Consider the following 25,139-nt stretch of genomic DNA (forward strand, 5'->3'; position numbering starts at 1 on the left):
TAGTTCAGCTTTATCCAGGATTATTATATAGATAGACAAGCTTCACAAAGACCAAACTATTTAGAGCAGCCGTTTTTGGGGTAGAGAAGAACTTGGAAATGAAGTAGTTGTCCATCAGCTGGGGATGGCTAAACAAATTGTATGTGAATGTAATGTAATGCTCTAAGAAACAATGAATATGATAACTACAGAGAAACATGGAAAGATATGCATGGACTCATGCAGTGATGTCACTGAACTGGGAAAACAAGATGCACAATAGCTAGAGTATTGTAAATGAAACTGATCTCTGTCATTGTAATGAGCCCAAAGCTGGCCCAAGGTGGGGGAAGACAGAGACAGAGACAAAGACAGAGAGAAGAGAAATGTGGGAGAGAAATGAGAGACACAGAGAGAAAGAAATACGACAGAGACATAACAATATGAGAGAGAGAGAGAGAGAGAGAGAGAGAGAGAGAGAGAGAGAGAGAGAGAGAGAGAGAGAGAGAGAGAGAAATATGGGAGAGAAATTAGAGACAGAAATGAGAGATACAGAGAGAGAAATGAGAAAGAGATAAATATGAGAGGGAAAGAAATGACAGAGATAGAAAGAGACAGAGACATAGCAATATGAGAGAGAGACAGAGAGATATGGGAGAGAAATGAGAGAAAGAGACAGAAATGAGAGACACACAGAGAAATATGACAGAGACAGATAACAATATGAGAGAGAGACATATGGGAGAGAAATGAGACAGAAATATGAGAGAGAAATAAATAACAGAGACAGAACAATATGAGACAGAGACATATGGGAGAGAAATGAGAGACAGAAATATGGGAGAGAAATGAGAGAGAGACAGAAATGAGAGACACAGAGAGAAAGAAATATGACAGACAGATAACAATATGAGAGAGACTGAAAGAGACATATGAGAGAGAAATGAGACAGAAATATGAGAGAGAAAGAAATGACAGAGACAGAACAATATGAGAGAGACAGAGAAAAATGGAAGAGAAATGAGAAAGACAGAAATATGACAGAGACAGAAATATGAGAAATGAGAGAGAAAGAGAGATATGAGAGACAGAAATATGACAGAGACTATGAGAGAGACAAAGAAAAATATGAGAGAGAAATGAGAGATAGAAAGACAGAAATAGGAAACAGAGACACACCAAGACAGAACAATAAGAGAGAGAGAGAGAGAGACAGTGATAGAAAGAGAAATATGAGAAAGAGATAAATATGAGAGATAGACACAGAGACAGAAAGACAGAAATATGAGAGACAGAGAGAGACACACAGAGACAGAGAGAGAGAATATGAATATACTGTCAGTCATGGTTGATGTGTTAGTTGGTTTTCCTGAACTATGTTTTTCTCTCCTTTGTTACACGGGATGGCTTGCTGGGCCATGGAGAGAGGGGACGGGGATATGTGGAGATAAAGGCCATGCAAAAACGAAAGCTGTCACTAAAAAGATTTCTTTTTGAAGTCGAGGAAGGACATGCACATAAAGTGCTTTGTAAATCTTAAGTCAGTCCATAAACAGTTATTAAGCATTTACTATGTGCCAGGTACTGTGCTAAATATGAAATATAAAAATAGAAGATTTATATTTTATATGATAATCTATATTTTATAAGAATTTACATTTTATAAAATATATAATTATAATATTAAGGTATAATATGTGTCAGCTATTATTAATTTTTTGATTTAATTATAGTTGTTTAATAATATTTATTAGACATTGAGTAGGAGCTGTACTACTGGGAAGGAGTCTGAAGGAAAGAAAGGATCATGGGATAAAAGCCATATGGAATAAAACTGGTAGAGAAAAGGAGTCTAGGGGAAAAGCCAAGGCAGAGGGCAGATAAGAGGAAGGTGGGCTGGTAGGAACAGAAGTCCATATTAGCAATAGGGGAACTAGAAGAAAAGATAGATGGAAAGATTGAATAATTGGGAAAGAAATGAAAATGAATTATTTCATATCAGCTGGTGGTGCTGACCCTAAATTCATGCTGGAATCAGGAAGACCTGAGAGTTCAAATCTGGTCTCAAACATTAGCAGTGTGACCTTGAGCAAGTCACTTAACCTCTGTCTGCCTCAGTTTCCTTAACTGAGAATAATAATAGCACCTACCTCCCAGGATTGTTACGAGGATCAAATGAGATAATATTTGTAAAATGTGCTTATTTGGCACATAGTAGGTACTATGTAAATGCTTATTCCCTTCCCTTTATCCTTATTATGAGAGCTTTGGCATCAACTTTGTGCCTGAGCCCAGCTATTCTTGAAAATGGTGCTGTTGACCTGCTTATATACTAAAACTCAATTGTGCTTCTTGCAGAGAATTGTATTCTATTGGGTGAATAGGTGAAAGGATGAAACAATAAGGCAATAAGACTGTCACAGGACAAGAAGCAAAAAAATGAAGATGGATGTAATATGCCCTTATTTCCAGAATAGTTATGCTCGTATAATCTAAGCTTCCAATATTCCATTTAATCTGTGATGTCAAAAGCAGGCAAATCTGCTTTCTTGAACTCTTCTGGTTTCCATCTAAGAACCAAATTCTCTTTTAAAACAAAAACCTTCAATACGTGTACTAGATACCTGGTTTGTATGTGGTTGACTCTTGGGAAATCTGCAAGCATCTACTATGATTTGCATTTTCTTCTAAATTTCATTTAAGCTGCCATCTGGAAGGGAAGCCTTGGGTTTGTGTAGGTGCGATGCAGAAAATGAACATAAGTAATAGTTTAGTGAGAGAGGGCATTTGGATTTTTTAAAAAATGTGTATATACATGTGATAGTAATGGAATATAAAGATTCCCCTGTATTGGCTTGGTTTTCAAACTGATTGTGTTAAAACCCAGAGCTTATTAATCCCACCTGTGGGATGGACTTGTTGATGTAAAAAGAGAGTCCTGAACTGGGAGGAGCTGGTGACGTAGATTTGGAGAGACAAGAGAGAGGCAGAAGAACTTTTTGGAAGCAGCACCTCGTGGAGGCAGAGAGAGACTGAGAGAATTGCTGGGGGCCTCTTTGAATCGCCCTGGACTTTTGAGACCTGCCCCCTGAGCTGCCAAGAACCAAGGAGACATGGCTGTTTTGCTGGTACTTTGTCTGTTTTGATGTTGTTTTGCCAGATTTGTCCACTGGTGAAAGACAGTCCTTTTGTTGAAGAAGTCCTGGAACCTGGCTTTTGGTTAAGAAGCCCTGAGACTGTCCTGCAGACAGAGAGTGAATACTGTCCACTGGTGAAGGACAGTGCTGTTGTTGCAGGGGTCTGGAGACTGTCCTGCAGGCAGAGTGAATACTGTCCACTGGTGAAGGACAGTGCTGTTGTTGCAGGGGTCTGGGAACCTTTCTTTTGGTTCAGAAGCCCTGAAGAAGGATTTTCTTGTTGTGTGTTTACAGAAATCCTGGGAGAGGGTTTTGCTAATGTTTTCAGGGGTTCTAGGACTGTTCTGCAGACAGAGGATGAATTAATGAAGAGACTGGCAATGTATCTTGTGGCCTTGCTAAGCCTTGTCTCCCCAGGAACTAAGATTGCTGAGAACTTGCCTGTGCCAAGATGAAGAAAAGACCTCCATTTGGGTATTAAGTGCTGTGCTTAAACTTGATGTAACTCTGGGGTAGATTCAATTGTGATCCAGGGGTGGAGAACTTTTGACCTTTTTGTGTTCTATGGTTGAGCAAATGAATGTACTTTACTTAGATTGGAAACTAATCTCCATTTGAGAAGAGGGGCTTTGTGGTGGACTAAATGAAGGTACAGCCTAGGAGATTATTTAATCACACTTAGTAAATGCTGTATTTTGAATGATGTCATGTTTTGACCTTCTCTGTTCTTGGTTTGTCACTGAATAAAATGGAGAGCACCTATGCTGGTATTCTGAACCTTGGGAAATTGCCTTTGCTTGGCATTACATTACAACAGAATAGTGATCTATTGTGGGAAACTACTGATCCACAAACTCTCTCTGCTACAAGGTCTTAGAGAGTTTCCTAGGATACTAAGAGGTGAAATGCCTTGCCTAAGGTAACACAGCTAGTATGTACCAGTGTTGACATTTGAACCCCAAACTTCCTATCTTGTCTACTATAGCTTGGTAGGATGACAGCTGGGTTTCATAGCTGCCATTTAATTTAATTCATTTTGTCTTTCTTTCTTTCTATGATAGCGACTTTCATTCGTTGATGTGGCAACTGGTTCTCTTGGGCAGGGACTTGGTGCTGCTTGTGGAATGGCCTATACTGGCAAATACTTTGATAAAGCCAGGTAAGAGATCAAGCTGGAAGACCATTTACTTCCAGGAAGAATTTTCCTTTTTATCTTTTTTTCCCCCACTTCGGAAATCCAATGGATATCTTAAGATTTAGATTATACTAAGTAGAAAGGTAATAAAGGGCACCAACCCCTTAAACTGTTTCTAGAGTCTCAGATTAGATTTTAAGAAATCTGCTCATAATGCAAAAGTTGGCTTCTGGGGCCATCTAACTCTTGCTTTGTATCCTTTCATCCTTGAAACTCTGGCAAAGACATAGTCTAGACCAGAAGTTCTCAAACTTTTTTGGCTTATCACCCTCTTCACAAAAAAAATTCTCAAAAAAAAAATTACTCAGTGCCCGCCTGGAAATTTATTTTCTTTAACCTTTTAATGTGTTTTTTGAAAAAAATTTGTGTCATTTCAAAAAATATAAAAATTTTTAAATGACACATCTGAAATTTATTTTATTATTAAAAATTATTAAAGTTATTTTAAAATTATATTATTAAAAATTTATTGTAAATTTGTGGGACTTTTTCCTGCATTGAAATTTTGGAGACACAAATTATCTTATTGTAAACATACACATAATTCTGCCAGTGTGTGCTAGACTTTCCGACAATGTGTGGCATGCCCACCTGCCAACACTTGTTTGTTAAGTTAGACCTGTTGGGACAGCTAGGTGGCACAGTGAATAGAGTACTTGCCCTGGAGTCAGGAGGACCTGAGTTCAAATTCTGCCTCAGACACTTAACACTTATTAGCCTTGTGACCTTGGGCAAGTCACTTAACCCCAAATGCCCTACCTTCCCCCCTCCAAAAGACAAAAAAAAAACCTGTCAACAGGCTTGACCACTGATTGTTATAACTTTCATTTTGTGTGTTTATTTGGAAAATAATGTACTATGACTTTTTCTCTGTTTCACAACAGATGAAATGTGTATGAATGGTTTTTCAAAATTCTCATCCCTTCTCTTCTTTCCTTATGCTTCCACCATCCCCTTATTTTTATTCAGTGCCCCTCAATTGCACCTGAGGCTATTACCCTCCCCTCTACCGTTCTGGTGTCCCCCAGGGGATGGTATCACCCACTTGGGGAACCTCTGGCTAGACTAAGCCTAAAAACAGCACATAATAGTTTTACAAAGACTTTTTGGTTCATGTTTTGTTAATATGTATAAGAGGTGGCATAGTATAATGGAGAGAAGGTTGGTCTAGGGGCCAGGAAAACCTGGGTCCAACTCTTGGACACCTGCTGGCTTTATGACCCTGGGCAAGTTACTTAACCCCTCCTTGCTCTAGGTGACTCTCTAAGACAGTAAGTTGCAAAGAATGTGCCAACTGACATTAGTAGAGGGGGAGAGTTCTTCATCTGGAAGCTCCTCATACCAATCCCTATCCTTATCCTTTGTTAGTGTAGAACGAACAAACCTCTTCTCAATTTCTGTCTTACACTAAGGGGGAGATTATACCGTACTATACAAGGGAATAAGGACATTAGACAATCATGTATGATATCTTTTTTTTTTTTGCTTTTTGGAGGGGGAAGGTAGGGCAATCGGGGTTAAGTGACTTGCCCAAGGTCACACAGCTTTGTGTTAAGTGTCTGAGGCTGGATTTGAACTTAGGTCCTCCTGACTCCAGGGCCAGTACTCTATTCACTGCACCATGTAGCTGTCCTCATGTATGATATCTTGTTGATCACTACACCTTTGTAGCTGAGTTGCTGTGGTCACAGGGAGCCATGGCCTGGCAACCAACCTTTTTAATGCTTCACTGTGCTGGCATTCAGACAGCAGATATACAGTCTGTCACCATACTTGAAGTCTTTCTAGCTTGGCACAACCTAATGGACTCCACTAGACTGAAGTATAGGCCCCTTAACATTTAAAGATGGGAAATACAAGGTGGTGATTTTCTTTTAAAAATGGAACTTCATTAAACCAAGAAAAAAATGTATAAATGCAGCAGTCTTTCCTTTGTTCCTTCTTATCATTTATAGGAATTGATTTTCTGGAAAGTTGGATTTTTCTCCCTTCTTTTGCGGCCCTGAAGTAGTAAAACCCTAAGGATGAACTTTAGAACTCTATTAGTAAATCTTAGGAGAAATCTAATTTGTCGCTTGCTAATATAGCTATTGAGTTTAGGCAGAGACGTCAGGATGGTGAAGCGCAGTGTTAGGTAAATGTCTTCAGGAAAACAGCTTTTTGTAGTCTGTCTTTGAGTGTCTCTCTTGGACTGACAGACTCATCCTAACTTGGGACGATGCAAGGATGATGTGACTTGTTTTTTTGGGTTCTAGTTACCGGGTGTACTGCCTCATGGGAGATGGGGAATCCTCGGAAGGCTCTGTCTGGGAAGCTTTGGCTTTTGCCTCTTACTATAAGCTGGACAACCTCGTGGCCATCTTTGATGTGAACCGTTTAGGACAAAGTGAAGCTGCTCCTTTAAAGCATTGCACAGATATCTATCAGAAACGCTGTGAAGCTTTTGGGTAAAGAATGATATTTATTTTGCTTATTTTCTTTTCTTCTAGGTGCTATAAGTCAATAAAGAGCTGGCAAACATTTATTAAGCACCTACTATGTGCTAAGAGCTCGGGATAAAAAGAAAGCCATAAGACAGAACTGCCCTCAAAGAACTCACAATCTAATGGGGGTGTGGGGGGTGGAACAACATATAAAATGAAGCTGAAAAGGTGGGAGGGGGGGCATGATGAAGTCCTGCAGCTGGGGTAGGAAATGACAATTTCAAGATTGAGTTCATCCTGCAGAATGTGAATTTTTGGAGATGATGAAATCTGGGAAAGTAGCTGAGTAGCTTTTTGAAGTCTGAAGAGGAGGAGAATTCCCTGGATTCCTTCCTTAATAAAGGTGGAGGATCTGGGAGGAAGGCTCCAGTGTCCACCATCAGGGAAAGAAGGTCCCAGGAGCAGGAAGTGCTGAGGAGTAAAATTCAGAGTTGATTTCATCTTCCCAAATAGTCCATTTTTGAACATGAGAAAGTCCAGGAAAATAGCTGGGTGGGAAATGCTAAGGAGAATCCCCTAGTTGCTGTCCTTAAATAGTGGAATTCTTCTATAACCAATTGTCTTTTATTAGGTGGAACACCTATGTTGTGGATGGCCATGATGTGGAGCAGTTGTGTGAAATCTTTTGGCAGGCATCTCAAGTGAAGGACCAACCTACTGCTATAGTTGCCAAGACCTTCAAAGGCCGCGGTATTCCAAGTAAGCAAATGTGTCCTGTATCCCCGCAACAGGAGAGAGCCAACAAGTTTGGCACTGACATTGACATGGCTAGACTGGATAAGCAGCTGTGTGTGCAGCAGAGCTCATAGACGCCATAGGTTACATGTGAATATATGTTTGCTGTTGGCACACGCTGGTGATATCTTTCTGTTTCTAAGACATGAGGGCATGTTCCTATGCAAACTTGGTTCCTTGAAATCAGAGGCTCGCTCTGTATTTAAGTAGGGGAAATGATTTTTTTTATACAAACTTGTATTTCATGTGGGTAGGTAGCCTTGCGTGCCATTTGCCCAAGGTCATGAAGATGGTAAGTGGCAAAGCTGGGTTGAGAATTCACTCTTCTGACTCCAAATCTACTACTCTTGCCCCTGCTAGTCCGGGTGGAGTGGTAACACAAAAGAACCAAGATTTCAGTGTTGGGCAGTCCACAGAGCTTTCTGCTGCTATGGGAAGCTCTTTTCTGTATCAACAGATGCTGCTAGAAATTCTTGCTCACACTACATCAAGCTTTTAAGCCTCGCTTATAGACAAATGTTCAATGAACTAAACTAGAAAACATACAAGGTAACTCTTGAAGTCCCTTCAATTTCTAACATCGATGCTTTACTAAACAGGCTCATTTTCCTGAACTCGAAAGTAGATGATCTGCATTTATTGTTTGATTGTAGGTGTTGAGGATGCAGATGACTGGCATGGCAAGCCTATGCCAAAGGACAAAGTAGAGTCCATTATCAAGGCCATCGAAAGCCAGATACAGAGTAGTAAGAATCTGACTCCTCAGCTCCCCGTGGAAGATGTCCCTGAGGTCAACATCATGAATGTGAAGATGCCTTCTCTACCTGCCTACCAAATTGGGGACAAGGTAGGTTGCAACTGTACATACTAAGGATTAATGGTAATAAACTAAGCACAAATTCGAATTTAAATTCTTCACTCACCCCTCCCATTTGTCTTGTAAATAGTCTACAGATTGGGGCAGCTACGTGGCACAGTGAATAGAGCATCGGCCCTAGAGTCAGGAGGACCTGAGTTCAAATCTGGCCTTAGACACTTAACACAAAAACTAGCCGTGTGACCTTGGGCAAGTCACTCAACCCCAATTGCCTTCCAAAAAGCAAAAAAAAAATTAGTCTACAGATGTTCATGAAGTATTCATTAGAATCTTTAACTATTGGTTAATGAGCAATGAAGAGAGCCTCTTCTTCTCTTTTATTATATAGTATCTGTTCTCTTCAGTCCTATTTACTTGACTTTGAAATGTCTTTATATGGATTAATTTCTGCTTTCCTGCTGCTGGGTAGCTTCCTGCCATCACCTTGGGACCTAGAACCTGTTCATGTGCATTTAAACTCCTGAGATGCTCAGGGCCCTGTTTTGACCTTTTGGACTCATAGCCCCTACAGGAAGCCTTTCTTTACTCCCTCCTCACATGATCTGGAGGAATATTATCCGTTTGACATGTTATAGCCCCAAGTTGACAGTATTGTCCCTTGTTTGTCTCTGAATCCTTGATGCCTGACATAATGCCATAGTAGGCACTTAGAGCTGGAAGAGACCCTCCAGAGAAGGGAAGAACTGGCCTAAGTTCCCAGCTAATAAGTGGCAGAGCTGAGGTTTAAACCCAAGTGCTCACACCCCAGATCCTGTGCTCCTTCTACTACACTAACACTTGATGAGTTGAATCATGTTGTCCAGGAATCAGGGAATCAAAACCAATTTTGATATTGGCCCTGCAGTTTTTGCAGCATGGGAGTTTTGAGGTTCATATGTCAGAATTCTGTTTGTAGGAAGAATCAAAATAAGCAAATATGCTTATTTCATATGCCAAGGACCTAAATCAAATGAATCCATACCACATTAACATAAGATGACACTACTTTCTTTTCACTTTTTTATTTGTGTGGGGAAACTGGGTACATTTGGTATAGGCAAAATGCTTGAATTTCTTTATTCCTATTGATCTGGGCTAATATTCCTGCCCCTCCCTACCTCTTAGAGCCTTGAAAATGAAAGAATTTTAGTTGCTTTTCTCCTAGATGGGGATTTACTAATGCTAACAGATTTAGTCTCTTGCTAAAGTTCCCTCAGTGTCCTTCTACAATTTAGTGTTCTCTTTCTTCCAGGTGGCTACCAGAAAAGCCTATGGTGCTGCCCTGGCTAAGCTAGGCCATGCCAATGATCGAGTGATCGCCTTAGATGGTGACACAAAAAATTCCACCTTTTCCGAGCTGTTTAAGAAGGAGCACCCAGAACGTTTCATTGAATGCTTTATTGCTGAGCAGAACATGGTAGGTATGAGGTAATGATACTCTGGACTAGGGTAGTGATGACAGGAATAGAGAAGAAAGGGTGAATTTGAAATATATTGGATAGACAAGATTTCTAGCTCAGGTGAGTAGAAAATGGTGACAAATTATGTTATTTGGAAGGTAAAGCACTTTTGATTAGGGCAGGGGAATGAGTGATTATGAGTTTAGTTTTAGAAGTGTTGAGATGAAGATAATGGCAGGATATCCAAGAAACAATGTCCTGTAGGTAATTTATAATCTAGAACTTGAAGGTAGGTGAAAGAGAAGCTTTGGGACAGGGGTGGGGAACCTGCAACCTTGAGGCCACATGTGGCTTTCTAGGTCCTCAGGTGTGGCCTCTTGACTGAGTCCAAGTTTTACAGAACAAATCTTTTTATTAAAGGGATTTGTTCTGGGAAGTTTGGATTCAGTGACCAGAACATGTCACATGCTGCAGATATCTCTCAGGGCATTCGAGTTCCTCTTGTCCCCTTACTCACTGTTTTTTGTGTTACAGGTAAGCGTGGCATTGGGCTGTGCCACCCGAAACCGGACCATTGCTTTTGCTAGCACCTTTGCTGCCTTCTTTACCAGAGCTTTTGATCACATCAGGATGGGGGCCATCTCTCAAAGTAACATCAATCTCAGTGGCTCCCACTGTGGGGTCTCCATTGGTATGCACTGTCTTATAGCTAGTCAGAATTCTGTCTTTTCATTGTCTTTTAGTTACAGAGAACTAATTATAAAGGATGTCCATTGAACCATGGGGCTGAATAGGCTTTGTATTTTTGTATGGGGGTAGGGAAACTCCATGGCCCTGAACTGTGATTTCATTGATGTAGGAAACTCTCTCCACAGAAATAGATCAGCAGCTGATCTATAACTGATAACTCCGCGGTACCCCCAGGTGAGTGGCAGCCTATGTGATTGTCCAGGATCACGCAACCAGTATGTGGCAGAGGCAAGACTTGAACCTAGCTATTCTTGACTACAAGGCCAGCCCTCTGTCTACTATAGTGCAGTATAGTCAGTAACCACACTGGGAAGAAGACGCTATGTGGTCTTAGCTCATTAAGTTACAAGGCAGTCCATTAAACAGGCCATTCCACTGTTTTCAGTGAGTTAATAAATTATTTAGTATTTAGATTATATGTAAGTATTATGTAATAATATTATATTAATTATAATTAATATAGAATACTATATATTAGTATTATAGATTGTATAATATATGATGATATTAATTATAACTAATATATTAGTTATATATCATATAGTAATTATAATATATACTTTTCTATAATATATATTACATATTTACATAATATAATTATATTATGCATTATATTAATTACAACTAATATATAATCCTATATATTCATATTATATATTATAAAGTATTTCTTAGATGCCATATATGTGACTATTGCTATGCTAGATCCTGCAAATGGATAGAAAAGAAATAGGACAAATCTCATGCTTAAGAATCTAGCTGGGGAGGAACTAAATTAAACAAAACCTTTAGAGTAGAATTAAATATTTAAATTATTAAGGAATGGAGTATAAGTACATGAAAGAGATCATTCAACAGACGAGATGGGGTCTGAGCTAGGCCTTCAAGGCTTTAGTTAAAGGGAGAAAGGAAGTAATCCAGGTGGGGAGAACAGTGTGAGCAATGGCATGGAGGCGAACGTGGTGTTTTGGGGGCAGGGCACTGAGGAGACCAGTCTTGTTAGAATGATAGATATATGTCTGGTAGGGTAGAGTCTGATAATTGAGGCTATAGAGAACCAAGCAGATGAGTTTACACTCGAATGTGTGACAATGAAAAGACATTGTGGGCTCAAGCTAGGGAATGATGTGATGGAAAACAGGTGCTTTAGAGAAGTTGGTCTGATTGTAGAAGGTATGATGGGCTTAAGAAGGAAGAAGTGGGGAGTAGAGAGGCCCGGTAGGTAGGTATTACAATTATGTAGTTATGAGGTAATGAGACTCCGGACTAGGGTAGTGATGACAGGAATAGAGAAGAAAGGGTGAATTTCAAACATTGGATAGACAAGATGTCTAGCTCAGGTGAGTAGAAAAATGGTGACAAATTATATCATTTGGAAGGTAAAGCAGTTTTGATTGGGATAGGGTAATGACTGATTATGAGTTTAGTTGTGGAAGTGTTGAGATTAAGATAATGGTGGGATATCCAAGAAATAGTGTCCTGTGGGTAGTTTATAATCTAGAACTTGAGGGTAGGTAATAGAGAAGCTTTGGGACAAGGGTGGGGAACCCGCAGCCTTGAGGCCACATGTGGCCCTCAGGTGCGGCCTTTTGACTGAGTCCAAATTTACAGAACAAATCTTTTTATTAAGGGGATTTGTTCTGTGAAGTTTGGATTCAGTCAAAGGTCTGCCCTTGAGGACCTAAAGGGCCACATGTGTCCTCAAGGCCACAGGTTCCCCACCCCTTCTTTGGGGAGTCTCCCCATGGAAACTTTATGAGAGAAGATGTTATCTCCAAGTGAGGATATGTAGAGAGAGAACACAAGAGCAAAGACAAAACATTTGAGAACACTAGTTATGTAGCAGAAGAATGGAGACAGGAAAGGGAATATAGAGGAGGTAGGAACATCAGGATTGTGCTGTGTCGTTGATGCCAAAAGAGGGAGATGGTGGATATAATGCTTTATTTGGAGTCAGGAAGTCCTGGTTTTGAAATCTACCTCAAACACATAGTGACTGTCACTCTGATCCTTGGTTTCTTCATACATAAAGTGATGATAATAAGACCTCCCTTACAGGATCATACCTAGGCCACAGACTTTGAGCTGGAAGGGGCCTAAGAGTACATCTAGTCTAGTCTAATTCATCCCAGCCCAGAGGGGTGAAGGTGACGTGTCTAATCCCACAGAGTTGGGTTCATCTCAAACATGGTGATCTTTCCTATTGTACCTACTATAGCAGCTTGTGAAGATCCACTGGGATGATGTATAGAAAGTGTTCCATATTTCGAAGAAATGCTAAAGAAGTATGAGTTGGGTGGCTAGGTGGCTCAGTGAATAGAGCACTGGCCCTAGAGTCAGGAGGACCTGAGTTTATTAAATCCAGCCTCAGACTCTTAACACAAAAACTAGCCATGTGACCTTGGGCAAGTCACTTAACCCCAATTGCCCTGCCTTCCCTCCTCCAAAAAAGAAAAAAGTATGTGTTATGAGGGATCATACTTCAAGGAAGAGTAAACGTTCAGTGTCAGATGCCCCTGAGTGTGCAAAAATAATGACACTGAATTCATTGATTAGGCTATCACTCCTTGGTGAGCAGTGATCAGTAGTGACTGGTGTAGAGCACATATTCATGGAGTTGATTTGTGTATATACCTCGGAAAAAATCATTTCAGAAGCAAACGAAATTTTCTAATAGTTTTTTTTTTTGCTTTTTGGAGGGCAGTTGGGGTTAAGAGACTTGCCCAAGTTCAAGAGTCTAATGGTTTTAAAACTTGGATTTGCCAGGGCATCTAGGTGGTGCAGTGAATAGAGCATTGGCCCTAGAGTCAGGAGGACCTGAGTTCAAATCCGACCTCAGACACCTAACACAAAAAACTAGCCGTGTGACCTTGGGCAAGTCACTTACTTAACCCCAATTGCCCTGCCTTCCCCCCTCCAAAAAGCAAAAAAAAAAAAAAGCCCCCCCCCAAAACAACAAAAAAAACCCCTTGGATTTGCCTAGGTACTCTTCCTGAGCCCGATTACATTAGAGGCAGAGAGTGCCAATATTTTGGGCTATGTGTCTACTTGGATCAGATTCTGACTTTGCACAGGGTTATGCATTATTTTTTTTAAAGGCATCTTGAGAAGCTCAGATGGTATGGTAGTTTAGTGATTTGTTCCCTTCCTTCATTTCCCTGAAGGACTACAGAGGTTAGCTCATTGAAGAGAAAGAAGATAACACTACTTTGAGGCAGGAAGACTAAAAATAATGAAAGCCTGAGATTTGACCAGATCTGTCACCTTTATATCTCTCGTACTGTGCCTTCCACATACAGTAGGCACTAAATAAATGTTTGGAGAATTGGATCAAAGTGGTTGATGCTGGCCTGGGCTTAATTTCTTTTTCCTATGATTTTCTCAGGTGAAGATGGGCCCTCCCAGATGGCTCTGGAGGATCTAGCCATGTTCAGAACTGTTCCCAACTGCACAGTTTTCTATCCAAGTGATGCTGTTTCTACAGAATATGCTGTTCATCTGGCTGCCAATACCAAGGTATATTTATAGCAGAGGTTCTTAACCTGGGGTCTGTGGACTTCTCTTAAAAGTGTTTTGATAACTGTATTTCAATATAACTGTTTTTTTTCTTTTTTTTTTTAATTTTAAGCAATCGGGGTTAAGTAACTTGCTCAAGGTTACACAGCCAGTTATTTCTGGGTGTGGTGCTGAGTGTCTGAGCCCGGGATTCGATCTCCAGGTCGTCCCAACACTGGAGCCGGTGCTCTTACTCGCTGAGCCACCTGGCCGCCCCTAAGCAATTGGGGTTAAGTAACTTGCTCAAGGTTACACGGCCAGGTGTTTCTGGGTGGGTGCTAAGTGTCTGAGCCCGGGATTCGATCTCCAGGTCTTCTCAACACTGGAGCCGGTGCTCTTACTGGCTGTGCTACCTGGCTGCCCCTATAACTGATTTCTTTTTTAATCATATATAATTTATTTTATGCATTTAAAAACATCCTGAGGGACAGCTGGGTGGTGCAGTGAATAGAGCACTGCCCCTAGAGTCAGGAGGACCTGAGTTCAAATTTGACACTTGATACTAGCTATGTGACCTAGGGTAAGTCACTTAACCCCAATTATCTTGCCTTCCTCTTCCACAAACAAACAAACCACATCCTGAGTAGGGGTCCATAGGCTTCATTTGACTGCCAAAGGGGTCTATGGTACAAAAGACCCTTGATTTAGAACAGAGGGGGCAGCCTCGAGGCCACATGTGGCCTTCTTGGTCCTCAAGTGTGGCCCTTTGACGGAATCCAGACTTCACAGAACAAATCCCCACCCCTGATTTAGAGCAATGCTGGCTTAGATAGAAAATGCTTCTTAGGACCACAGGTTTAGAGTAAGAAGGGACTGTGAGTTCATTTAGTAACAAATGAAACTGAGGCTCAGTGAGGTAAAGCAGCTTGCCACTTGGAGGTAGTAAGTGACGGAGCTGGAATTTGAATCCAGGTTCTCTTACCTTCAATTCAATGCTTTCGCCACTGTACCATGTTGCCTTTCTAGTCTCTGCTACTAATTTGGCATTAGTTTTTGTCTCTATAAGGCAGATCAAATTGCCACATTTGAGGGCCTTGGAGATGAGACATGCTTTGCAGTTGGCACTGATTTTTTTCTTTTCATACATCTTCCCATCATTTACTGATGGCTGGGTATCTTGTATGTATCTATTTATTTGTATGTTGTTTCCCCAGCTACTTAGTAAGCTCCTTGAGGGCAGCAAGTGTTTTTTGGCCTTTGCTTGTGTCTCTAGTGCTTGGCACAGAGTAAATAGTTAATAAATGCTTGTTGATTAAATGAAGCACATAGACAGACAAGCATTCTATAATCTCATTGCAAAAAATGAATTTTTAATATTGAGCACTTTTTACACTAAAACCTCTGGTATGGATTCAAGAGTTTTTGACCTTTCATTGTCAATTAATTCCCTGGCTCTGCCAGGAAACCACAAATTCCATCTGGTGCCACCGAACTGGGCCCAATGATGGATTACAGATCTCTTGTCTGAGGACCAACCAAGCTAAATTTGGAGAGGTAGGACACAGGAGAATTAACCATTGAGCTACAACTGCTTTTAGAGGTAAGTGTTTGAGGAAGTATGATATATTCTAGACCTTTGAGATGCTAGTCTGAGTACTGAGCTCTTAAATGTCCTAGGCTTCCTAGTGAATGTAAAATAAATCCCTGCCCTAAACGTGTAGTCTGTGTGGACCAAACAGTAGGGACAAGGTAGTGAGAATGCTGCACAGTGGAGGAGCCAGAAGAGGGTGCAGGAGGCCACTCTGCAGGCTGTGTAGATTTGCCCTAGATGCTCCTATGAGGTTTTGGCTCCAATGTGATTACTGAATGGAACCAAAGTTAATTGTACTGGTACTTCTATCAGAGTACTTAAAGGAGCTGGTGATAATGTACCACTATGGATCCATGTACCTTGGATCAGACTAGCCCAGGGGTGGGGAACCTGTGGCTTTGGGGCCACCTGTGGCCCTCAAGGTCCTCAAGTGTGGCCCTTTGACTTAATAAAAGGATTTGTTCTGTAAAACCTGGATTCAGTCAAAGGGCTACGCTTGAGGACCTAGAGGACCACTTGTGGCCTTGAGGCCACAAGTTCCCCACCCCTTAACTAGTCCATACATGGTGAAATTGAGTCTAGGAAGAGCGTGGGAGGTAGCTGTGGTGTTGGGGCTTAGATTTTTCTCCCCTCTTGTCTGTATCGTGATGTGTGGGGATGTTAATGGGAGTCAAGGCATGTAGTATTCTGAGGCCTCCATGCTACCCTGTACCAGAATCACATCAGTGATGGTAAAAGTGCTATTCGTTTCCATCCCAGAGATGTCCACAGTGTACCCCCCGAGCTTCCACCCATTTCCCTATCTTTAAAAGAGTGGGCTTGCAGATATAACAAGCATCAATGTGTATTTGGGATATCACTTACTTACAGCAAATACGTTAGCATGGAAAGCTCATCACCCCTGGGGTTCGCCAGGCTCCTCCTTGGTTTTGTGTCTGTTTAGAAAGACCATTGTAGTAGTAAGTTTATGCAGATGGTATTCTGTGTTTTCTAAAGGTTTTAAGGTATCTTATTCCTTGTCAGAATACAGACTTCCTTCTCTAACAGAGACTGGCACTGTCTTTTTTTTCTTTTTTTATGGCACTAAGCCTTACTAGCTTGTTCTTTTCTCTCACCTTTTTCTTTCTAACGATAAATTTTTTTTAGAAAAGAATTTGTAACTTTGATTTCTGAAACGTAACTCTTGTTTTTATATTTACCCTAGGGAATGTGCTTCATCCGCACCAGTAGACCAGATACTTCAGTTATTTATTCTCCCTTTGAAAACTTCAAGATTGGACAGGCCAAGGTAAAAAAGGCTTAGGTTCTCACATTTTTCCTCTTCTCTTCACGTGGATGGTCTTCTAGACTGTTTTCTATCCTGTGTTTTATCCTTTCTACTCTGAAAACTGACTGCTTTCCCTCATTGCAGCCGTTGGCTGCTTTTCCTCATAGAGGGATATCACCCAAGTGAGCAACTCATCAATTTTAGCTTGAATCGAACAGTTCTTTTACTTTCCAAATCGACCACAAGACCAGTCTGTGCTAGTAGAATTCTAGCTAAGCAACGTCCCTGACGATAACTTCTGTGTTGGGGGGATTCGTTTTCCTTGTCTCTACAACACCTTCTAAAGGGGTAACGCATTCAAATGTTTGCCTCAGCTATTTCAGGGCCTACAATTATTTATGCCAGTGCCCTCATTTGTGACTAAAAAGTCAGTTGACTGTTTTAAGAGTTGCTATCCAAAAAGTATTTTCTGGAGTCCTTTCTTTGCCAATAGGCAATACCCTAAATGAGTAGTGTCAAACTCAACAGAGAGGGTGCCACTAACCCATACATAAAGATCTCTGCAGTTGCCTATTGACCTTGTTTTAAAGCATAATGTTGTCTATGTTTTATTAGATTAAAAAAAACACTTCCCAATTACATTTTTTTTTTAATTTTTAAAAGCAATCGGGGTTAAATAACTTGCTCAAGGTTACACAGCCAGTTATTTCTGGGTGTGGTGCTGAGTATCTGAGCCCGGATTGGATCCAGGTCATCCCAACACTGGGGACGGTGCTCTTACTCACTGAGCCACCTGGCCACCCCTCCCAATTACATTTTAATCTGGTTCAGTAGCACTTGGGAGTGTTGTAGACCCATGAGCCACTTGCGTCACACCTCTACCCTAAATATTTGATTTAGCATTTAGGATTCACGCTAACTCTAATTTTTGTACTATGTTACTTGTATCTCAGCATTAAGGCTGTATCTGGTGCACGTGTTTTTTAACTTTAATTTGCATGGAGATGGTGTCTGTAGTTCAGGGGATCTGCATTTGTCTCTGCTACCACATCTTTTATATTTTTTAACTCATCTAGAGGTAAATTGCTTGATAATGATTTAGGATGTGAATTCATGTAACAGGTTATGAGTTTAAGGGGTGTGTGTGTGTACAAGCTAGAGAGAGAAATAATCAAAACAAACAACATGTGAATATAGATGCTTGGTCATGGATGGCTTAAGTGCTGTATAAAGAAAAGCAGACTTCTAAAAAGACAAAAAGGACATTTTGCATTTGCAAAAGAGACAAGAATGTCTCCAAACTATGGGATGGCCCAATATGAGTTAAAAATCCATTTTACTAACTAGATATTGCAAGATCAGATTCTAGATTCCAGAGTAGATCACAGGCTTCTGCAATTAAACGAACCCTAGAAGCTGAAAAAAAAAACCCCTAACAATTCTTTTAAAAAATTATTAGCTAGAAAGAAAAAGGTGGGGAGAAAAAAGAGAGACTAGGTAATGCTATGTCATTTTGGAGGGAAAGGTGTGGAAGCAGCAAGTAAAGAGGTCTCTTTGGCAATGAGAGAGAGAGACAGAGAGACAGAGACAGAGAGACAGATATGGATTAAAGACCTGAGTATGTTTGCAGACAAAGAGAATAGTGCAGAAGGACAAAGTGAAGACTTGAATGGCAGGAGCTTCAGGGGAAAGGCAACTTTCAGTTAAATTGAAGGAAGAGCAAGCCTGAGGATGTAGGGGAGCTTAAGGATGACAACAGAGGTTCCAAAGGACAAAATGTAGCAAATGTCTCCTAGGAAGGGATGTAGGAAGATAGGGACACTAATGCATTGTTGGTGGAATTGCAAACTCATTCAGCCATTCTGGAGAACAATTTGGAACCATGCCCAAAGGGCTATAAAACTGTGCATAGCCTTTGACCCAGGAATACTACTAGTAGGTCTATACCCCAAGGAGATCAAAGAAAAAGGAGAAGGACCTATATGTACAAAAATATTTATAGCAACTCTTTTTGTAATGGTGAAGAATTGGAAACTGAGGGGATGTCCATTAACTAATTGAGGAATGGTTGAACAAGTTGTGGTATATGAATGTGATAGAATGCTATAAGAAATGATGAAGGGAATCGTTTCGGAAAAACCTGGGAAGACTTATATGAACTGATATAAAGTGAGCAGAACCAGGAGAACACTGTACTTTAGTAACAGCAATATTGTTAAGATAATCAACTGTGAAAGACTTAGTAACAATGATCCACTACAATTTCAAAGGACTCACATGATGAAAAGTGTTATCTACCTTCAGACAGAGAGCAGATGAACTCAGAGTACAAAACGAAGCATATTTTTCTTGCTTTTTAAAAAACATGGCAAATGTGGAAATGTGGTTTGCATAATGTCATATGTGTAATGGGTATCATTTTTCTTGCTTTATCAAAGGGTTGGGGAGAGGGTGGAAGGAGACAGAATTTGTAAATAAAAATAAAATTCAAAGAAATGAAACAAAAGTCTCCTAGAATGGGAGATGCCATCCATATCCTAACCTGTGTCTTATATTTTTAACATTTTCACCAGGTGATCTATCAGAGTGCTGATGACAAGGCCACAGTTATTGGAGCTGGGGTTACTCTCCATGAGGCTTTAGCAGCTGCTGCAGAACTTTCTAAAGAAGGTAATATATTAAGAACTGAGAATTGTATTACACACAAAAAATATTTTTAAAAGAATTATGTTACACATCTGAGTAAAGATAGCAAGACTTTGTGCCTGAATTGGTACATGCCTTGGTTGATCTTTTTATTTTCATTTCCCTCATTCTCTAAATATGTGGCTGTATCTCTTAGCCCCCTTTCTGGTCTTTCAGGTATTTCTATCCGAGTAATTGACCTATTCACCATCAAACCACTGGATCGAGCCACAATCCTTTCTAGTGCCAGAGTAACAGAGGGGCGTATTATTACAGTGGAGGATCATTACAAAGAAGGTGAGTCATCGATTGAAGCATTTTCACTCACATTGTTGTCTGAAGGACATTCTGGTAAAGTGGTACTGTATATGGGAATGGTACTATAACTTTAGGGTCAATAAAGCAAATAATTGAATTGCAAGGGAACAACATAGAAGATAAACCTCTAATGTGTAAATGGTCAGACAAAAAATCTAGAGCTAGTGCTGATTTTGGAGATTGATTAAAACACACTAATTCCTTGAATTAAAAAAATGTTAAACTGGGCCCAGACCCTTTCTCATTGATCACTATTCTGGAAACTATTCATCATACCCTTTATACCTACAAGGTAGTGGAGATTTCAACAGGCAAAGTAAAATTACTCCTAGAATTTGAAATGCCACCTACATAGTAACCTCTGTTTCTTCCATTTAAATTTTTTTCTTTTTGTATGTTTTTGGAGGGGGGAAGGCAGGGCAATTGGGGTTAAGTGACTTACCCAAGGTCACACGGCTAGTAAGTGTTAAGAGTCTGAGGCTGGATTTGAATTCAGGCCCTCCTGACTCCAGGGCCAGTGCTCTATTCACTGTGCCCCCTAGCTGCCCCATGCTTCTTCCATTTCTAATATTCTCCTAGGTCACAGGTAGGAAACCTGAGGCCTAGAGGCCACATGTGGTCCTTTAGGTCCTTAAGTGGGGCCCTTTGACTGAATACAAACTCCACAGAACAAATCCCCTCTAGGTCCTCAAGGGTAGCCCTTTGACTGAATCCAAACTTCACAGAACAAGTCCCCTTTAGGTCCTCAAGGGAGGCCCTTTGAATCCAAACTTCATAGAACAAATCCCCTCTAGGTCCTCAAGGGAGGCCCTTTGAGTGAATCCAAACTTCACAGAACAAAGAATAAAGTTAAGCAGGTTCCTCACCAGTCCCAGGTGATATGTCGGAGTGCCATGAGTAGTCTCTGTAAATGGTGAGACGTTTTATAGCAGTGTTATGAAGCCAACTTGGACTCTTATGACCTTGGCCTTCTTTTCTAGGTGGCATTGGGGAAGCTGTGTGTGCAGCTGTTTCTGGTATACCTGACATCAGTGTTCATCAGCTGGCAGTGTCTGGGGTGCCTCGAAGTGGAAAACCTTCGGAATTGCTTGATATGTTTGGTATTAGTGCCAGATACATCGTGAATGCTGTGAAATCAATTGTGGCCAGCTAAAAAGGAAATCAGCATTGTCAGCTTAAAAAGTTGATGTATTTGTGGAGTATTTGAAGTCACAGTTTCAAAGATGTAGATTTTGTTGTTTTTATTCGTGTTTTTTTTTTTTTAAGGACCAGGGCAGGTAATGGCTTTTCTGTTTGTTCTTCAGCAGCTCTAGGTTCGTTAAGTTCTTGTTAAAGTGTTTATTGTGCATAGAAATGCTGCTATAACTTTTCACTACATTGTGTCTAAGTGTTCTGATAAGTCTAGAAGGAATGGGAGTTGGGGTGGGGGGATGAGTAGAGAGAACCTGATCTCTTAAGCTGATGTGTGTTCTTATATTATTTGTAATTTCTAAAAGTGTGAATTTGTGTGTGAACACTGAACAGTGTAGATGGCAAAGAAATTCTACTATTCCTTTTTATCCCCAGTTCAAACTTCCTTAAAATACTAGCATACCTGTAACTTCTTGAACAGCGGATTAATGAAGGTTGCGTCACCTTAAACTGCCTTCATTTCACTTCTGGGGCCATAAAACAGGAACGGGAGCTTTTATGATACATGGCCTTCCCTCGCTGTATCTCTTTTGCTATAGTTCTTCTGCAAGGAGATTATACAAAACTGAGAAAACCAACCTATTAGTTCTGGCCCGTCTCTGCCATCTGGTGGTTTGTATGTGTTGTGAGCTCTTGTGTTTAACTTTCTAAATGTCCAAACTAATGATAGCAACACACGAGTCAACAATAAAAAGGCATTAAACAAATGAAGTTACTTTATTGTTTTGGAATCTTTGCATTCTCGACTTGGGTCAACTTTCATTTTCATCCCAAGTGGATGTTTCTACTGAATAGTGGAAAAACTGAGTTTTCGCAATTGCTAATCAAGAATTTTTTCTTTAAAGCCTGAAAAAATGGGTTTTTAATTTTTTCCAAAAAGTGAAATGGAATAATTGCTGTATATCTATAATGACCTTGAATGCCGTTCCATGTGCCTCTTTGAAAGTGACATATACACGGAGAGAATCCATATATATTAAGCAATGTTTAGATTGAGTACACGACCAAGGTCGGACCTGTACCCAGGGCCTTCTGACTCCAAACCTGGCCTCTCTATCCACCATCCTCTGGCAGCCGTGCTGAGTTTAGATAACGCTCTCCTGGTATTTTTCCCCATGCCCTTTGGTGCTTGTTAGTATTTTCATCTTGGGTCCTTGCCCCAAACTTGAAGTTGGTTAACTTTTAACAAGGATACATGAGAGTTGGCTACTACCCTAAGTAAAACAAAATGTGTACATCTATAAAGCAGATGCAGCCATATAATTTTTGGGCAAATAGGTGACCACCTATAGTGGATAGAGTGCCAGGCTTGGAGTCAGGAAGACTTCGCTCTGAATTAAAATCTGGCTTCAGACACTTGATAGCTGTGTGACCCTAGGCAAGTCACTTAACTTTGTTGGCTACAGTTTCCTTATCTATAAAATGAACTGGTGAAGGAAATGGCAAACCACTCTGGTATCTTTGCCAAGGAAACCCCAAAAGAGGTCATGAAGAGTTGGACACAATTGAAGAACAACAAAAGCCATATATTTTAAGGTTTGTAAAGTTTTTGACATACATTATTTCATTTGACACTCACAACAACCTTTGTAAAGTAGGTGCTTTTTATTTTACAAAAGAGTAAATTGGAGTTGAGCTTACTGAACTCATTTGTCCTGGTCTTACTGACTCCATGGCCAGCACAGGATCTCCTCTACTGGGATTCCTTTTTTCTAGCCCATGGAGCAAAGCAATTCTTTCTCAAGTCCAAAGCTTTTAATTGGTAAAGGTTGTTATGAATAACATTTTCAAGGAATTCACCAACAGCCTCAATGGTGGCATCTGGGGTTATGTTATATGTTGGAAGCAATTAAGACTCCTTGGGTTTGCTTGTGCAAGCCTTGCACAACTTTAGTTTAGCTGTCTGTGGGAGATAAATTAACTGTTGTCTTGGAAGAAAGAGGCTGCAGAATGGGTAACTCAACTGTGTTCAACTCATGTTGGTTATATACCTTCAGTGTCCACCCTGTTTTAAGTGTTATTGGGTCAGGGAAGATAGAATGGGCTCTTTCAGTCAAGAAGCTCACTTGTGAACTTTGTAAGCAATGCTAATGGAAGAGTAAGTGAAAGCCCACACTTTGCTTTCCATTTCATTCCTCCAGAGACTTTCTAGTTGGGAGGCAGGGTATGTCTGAACCACCTCCTATCCACCATAAGGTATTAGGAAATCAAAATGACTGAGGCTTTTGAGGGAAGAATGGGCATGAGTTATCTAATTTATCTTTTCCTTAGGTATGGGGAGCAGCTTTCTCTAGTTTGGATGAGACCCTCCCCCCAGGTCTTGCTCATTTCAATTCTAAATTGATTAAGGATTCAAATACTTCTTCTGGAGCTAATTAGCTGAGATCTAGCTCTGATCTTGAAAGATATTTTCCCATTTACTTACAGACTAGATTACTTTCTTAAAGACCTCGACTTAAACTCAAATTACTCTGGCTCTCATTGATTTAGCCAACCCTAAATTGAAGGCCAAACCCCAATTGGACCTTGTATGGACCCCGATTGGTTCAAAATGAACATAAATAAAAATTGTTTCTGCTTTGCTAGGAACCTTGAGGGTCTTCCCCTCACAGATTTTTTTTTAGAGTAGGTCATAGGTTCCCAAAGGTTCCCCCTACGGCTCCCTGTGGGGTACGGGAAAGATACAGTGGGGAGGAGAGTAGTAGCCTTGGGTGCAATTGGAGGGCATTGAATAAAAATAAGGGGGTGGTGGAAGCATAAGGAAAGAAGGAAATTTTGAAAAACCATCCATACACATTTCTTCTGTTGTATATAAGAGTTAAAGTTGTAGTGTTTACATTATTTTCCAAATAAACACACAAAATACAAGTTGTAATGGTCAGTGGTCAAGTCCATTGACAGGTCTTAACAAGCAAGTGTTGGCAAGCAAGCCTTTCCAGCATGCATCAGCCTGAATATGTGAGTGTAATGGCTTGTTTATAATACAATAATATACAGTTACACAATGCAATATTTGTATCATCAAAATTTAAATGCAGGAAAACCCCCACAAATTTACAATAAATTATTAAGTTTAAGATGCATCATTTAAAAAAAAATTTATTTTTTTGAAATGGTGCAAATTTTTAAAAAGTTAAAGAACTAAAGAAAGTAGATTTCCAGGGGTGGCAATGATTTTTTTTTTTAAAGAGGCAGTAGACCAAAAGTTTGGGAGCCTCTGGACTTGGTAAAAGAGGCCATTCTCCGCTTAATTTCTTACCTAGCCTTAATCACTGAATGGACATTGCCTCAGTCAAATTGAGACCTGTTAAAGACCTTAGTTTGTTTATTTATTTATTTTTTGTTGCTTTTTGGAGGGCAATTGGGGTTAAGTGACTTGCCCAAAGTCACACGGCTAGTAATGTGTCAAGTGTCTGAGGCTGGATTTGAACTCAGGTCCTCCTGACTCCAGGGCTAGTGCTCTATTCACTGTACCACCTAGCCACCCCAAGACCTTAGTTTAAAAAGGCTAAGTCTTACATTGCATCCATCTTAAGTGGCCAGTGGACTTTGATGGCTATGGAGGAGAAAGTGAGGCTGGTGACTGTACAGTCCTCCCTCACTTAAATCCATTTCACTTGCATATCTGGATATCACCTCCCCAATTTCCAGAGCAGAGGACAAACACCAATAACAGCTGTGATCCACATGGGGTGGATCCATTTAGTCAGTCTCTCTTGAACCTTCACCTGTCTCTGTGGGTTGTGAAATCAAAATAAAATGGACATTTTTTTGGGGGGGTCCCAATCTGTGATTTCATTCATGTGGGGAATTTCTGGTGCAGAAACTCCACAGATCAACAAGGGAGAGAAGAGAACAAGTATTTATTAGGCCCTTACTATGTGCCAGGTGTTTTACAAATATCCCATTTGACCCTCACAACAACCTATGAGGTAGGTGCTTTTATATGCTCCATTTTACAGTTGAGGGATGTAAGAGGTTAAATGACTTGCCCGGGGTCACATGGCTAGCAAGTATCTGAGGCCATATTTGAACTCTGGACTTCTTGCCCCCTCCT

At 40.4% G+C, this 25,139-nt stretch overlaps 1 protein-coding gene across 1 annotated transcript in view; it reads left to right on the top strand.

Moving 5' to 3' along the window:
* Positions 1-21,793, top strand: part of LOC138176519 (transketolase-like protein 2) — a 30,620-nt gene extending 8,827 nt beyond the window's left edge. Inside the window, exons 4-14 of the mRNA XM_069107309.1 lie at positions 4,178-4,275; positions 6,567-6,758; positions 7,366-7,493; positions 8,183-8,376; positions 9,638-9,802; positions 10,320-10,476; positions 13,921-14,051; positions 16,826-16,909; positions 19,462-19,558; positions 19,751-19,870; positions 20,872-21,793. Of these exons, the coding sequence (XP_068963410.1) occupies positions 4,178-4,275; positions 6,567-6,758; positions 7,366-7,493; positions 8,183-8,376; positions 9,638-9,802; positions 10,320-10,476; positions 13,921-14,051; positions 16,826-16,909; positions 19,462-19,558; positions 19,751-19,870; positions 20,872-21,044 (1,539 nt within the window). The 3' untranslated portion in view covers positions 21,045-21,793. The remainder of the gene's footprint in view (positions 1-4,177; positions 4,276-6,566; positions 6,759-7,365; positions 7,494-8,182; positions 8,377-9,637; positions 9,803-10,319; positions 10,477-13,920; positions 14,052-16,825; positions 16,910-19,461; positions 19,559-19,750; positions 19,871-20,871) is intronic.
* The last annotated feature ends 3,346 nt before the right edge of the window (positions 21,794-25,139 follow it).

This window comes from Petaurus breviceps, unplaced genomic scaffold (assembly GCF_028583685.1).
Source record: "Petaurus breviceps papuanus isolate PSGF00001 unplaced genomic scaffold, PetGlider_PUasm1.0 89821, whole genome shotgun sequence".
Lineage (NCBI taxonomy): Eukaryota > Metazoa > Chordata > Mammalia > Diprotodontia > Petauridae > Petaurus > Petaurus breviceps.